The 3,125-nt window shown below is 38.3% G+C and overlaps 1 protein-coding gene across 1 annotated transcript; it reads left to right on the top strand.

The window, feature by feature from the left end:
• Positions 1 to 946: 946 nt before the first annotated feature.
• Positions 947 to 2,101, top strand: LOC137619488 (uncharacterized). Its single transcript, XM_068349559.1, has one exon. The coding sequence runs from the start codon at positions 947 to 949 to the stop codon at positions 2,099 to 2,101; it is 1,155 nt and encodes a 384-aa protein (XP_068205660.1).
• Positions 2,102 to 3,125: the final 1,024 nt, after the last annotated feature.

Genomic DNA, 3,125 nt, shown 5'->3' on the forward strand with positions numbered 1-3,125 from the left:
ACCTCAGTGAAACTGTCTCCAAGGAGCTTCATGTCTTCTCTGATGCATCCGAAAAAGCCATAGCAGCTGTTGCATACCTCCGTACAACCGACATCAGTGGTATACCCAGTTTGGGTTTTGTTCTCGGGAAAGCAAAGGTTGCACCGACTGGTGGCCATACCATTCCACGTCTGGAATTATGTGCAGCTGTGTTAGCTATAGAAATTGCACAGTACATTACAGATAACCTAGATATAAGCATAGAGACAGTCAAGTACCACACAGACAGTAAAGTTGTCTTAGGCTATATCAACAATGAAACCAGGAGATTCTACACTTACGTAGCAAACAGAGTGGAGCGTATCAGAAGATTCTCTGATTCTAGCCAGTGGAACTACGTGCCAACGCACCATAACCCAGCTGATTTAGCAACTAGATCCTTTGAAGCTCATGAAATTCACAATAGCGAATGGTTATTTGGACCAAAGCATCTTACTTTGCAACAGGAGGAAGCTTCTGAGACTAAGTTTCAGCTTGTCGATCCAGAAAGTGACAAGGAAGTTCGCATAAATGTGGACATAAAGAAGACGTGTGCTACACTTGCTCACAATATAGGAATAGACAGATTCCTACATTTCTCTACTTGGGACTCACTTGTACGAGGAGTTGCCTTTTTAAAATGGTTCTGCCGTTCACAGAAGGCAGTAGAGACACCGTCTTTAACTTCAGTGGACAGTTATATCAACGCTGAAAACTTCATCATAAGGTCAGTACAATCGGAAGTTTACCGAGTGGAAATGGACTGTCTTCAGCAAAATGAACCGGTACCAAAGTGCAGTCAGATAGCCAACCTCAATCCATTCTTGGACGAACAAGGGATACTACGAGTAGGAGGCGAATAGTCAATTCTGACTTGAGTTTGAAAGAAAAGAAACCCATAATTGTACCAGGACGTCATCATATAGCAATGCTGTTAGTCAGACACTACCACGGTAAAGTCAGACATCAGGGCAGACACTTCACTGATGGAGCAGTTAGATCCGCTGGACTCTGGATTGTTGGAGGGAAACGCTTGATTTCATCATTCATTCACAAGTGTGTGACATGTCGTAAGCTAAGAGGAAAGACAGAGTGTCAAATCATGTCTGATTTACCAGAGGATCGTCTTGAGCCATCACCTCCATTTACAAATGTAGGAGTAGATGCCTTTGGACCATGGACAATAGTTTCACGTAGAACTCGCGGTGGATATGCTAACTCCAAGCGTTGGGCTATACTTTTTTCTTGCCTTGTAACCAGAGCTGTTCATATCGAGCTTATTGAAGAAATGAGCTCCTCGGCTTTTATTAACGCCGTCAGACGATTTATATCTCTAAGAGGTCAAGTGAAAATATTCCGGTCCGACCGTGGAACTAATTTTATTGGTGCAGTCGACAAGCTGAGAATAGACTCTATTAACGTCGAGGATGGACCTTTCAGGAAATTCTTGTACAATTCAGGAACTACTTGGATCTTTAATCCACCCCATTCCTCTCACATGGGAGGAGTATGGGAAAGGATGATTGGCATCACCAGGAGGATACTAGACTCCATGTTGTTAAACCATACCGGAAAAAGCCTAACACATGATGTACTAAACACGTTCCTGACAGAAGTGTCGGCGATAATTAACTCCAGGCCTCTAGTACCTGTGTCAACAGACCCAGAAAACCCATTAATCCTAACACCAACTATGTTATTAACTCAGAAGACAGATTATATCTTCACATCGGATCAATTAGGAGACTTCAATGAAAGAGACTTGCATCTTGTAGAGTGGAAACGTGTGCAAGCTTTAGCCAGTATCTTTTGGTCTCGTTGGAGAAAGGAGTATTTACCGTTATTACAGCAACGTCAGAAATGGGTTGAGCATCGCCGAGATCTCGTCAAAGGAGATGTGGTCCTACTCAAGGACAAAAACTTATGTCGTACCCAATGGCCAATGGGTGTAATAATGAATCCTCTGAAAAGTTCCGACGATCATGTCCGGAAAGCTGAAGTGCGTACCATCGTCAACGGTAAACCGACCATCTACACACGTCAAATCGTGGATATGATTCTTCTTTTAGAGAACTGTCTATAATTCTGTATTTAGTGACATTGTATCCAATATTTATTATTTGATATAGTGATATCCGGTAGATATCAGACGGGGAGTGTACTGAACTACATTCATTTAATTAGATATAATAGTTTTTAGACATACAGGAAGTTTGTTCTGTGGCACAATACTAGTGACTTGTTGGTGGATCAATAGACTCGAAAGTATATTATATATTATAAATGTTATTTATACTTCTGCATTTATAGGAATGGTTAATTTTGACAAACATTTCTATACATGGTCTAGAATTGCAACTGATGTTATCTGTGGAAACCTACTGTATATTTCGTTAATTTTCTTTTAACTTGGTAAAAGGAGATAATTGGTATTTTGAGTATTTTGTAAGTATTGTTTAGAACCAGTGTTCAATGCTTGTTGAGTGGTTCTTCAACAGACTATTTACGCTTGTAATTATGTTGTGACAGGTTTGAGTTTCTGGTCTGTGTCAGAAAAGGAAGTCTTCAAAAGGTTAAACAAACTTCTCTGAAGATTAGTATAGTGTTACCTACATACAGGAATACTGCCTTATAAGATATCTACAGGACAACTTGTTTGCTGATACAATTTGTGGCTAACCACAGCGTATGTAACTATAACATTTTTATTTGTTTTCTTGTGAAATTATATAACTATTCATAGATCTATATTGATATTTCTGAAATTTCTACTGTTTCATGTACAACTTGTTCATACTGTACTTGTAAACTTCACTTCCATGGCCTTGTTTGGACATTTTCAAAACTTTCAGAGTTTATTTAGCCTACATTACTTATCACATTGTAAAATTTGGTTTATTTTGTATTTTTCAGTTTTTCACCATCTTTGATTGGTAGAGAATAAATAAACATCAGCTCCTGATACACTTGTTTGTTTCTGCCAAGTCAATGGTTTAAACTTATTGGAACGCGCCAATAAATATATATATATATATATATATATACAGTATATATATATATATATATACAGTATATATATATATATATATGTATATATGTATATATAT

The sequence above is a fragment of the Palaemon carinicauda genome, chromosome 2 (genome assembly GCF_036898095.1).
Source record: "Palaemon carinicauda isolate YSFRI2023 chromosome 2, ASM3689809v2, whole genome shotgun sequence".
NCBI classification, from domain to species: domain Eukaryota; kingdom Metazoa; phylum Arthropoda; class Malacostraca; order Decapoda; family Palaemonidae; genus Palaemon; species Palaemon carinicauda.

Coding starts and splice junctions, on each gene's coding strand:
- LOC137619488 (XM_068349559.1), top strand. CDS start 947: ATGCTGTTAGTCAGACACTACCACGGTAAAGTCAGACATCAGGGCAGA.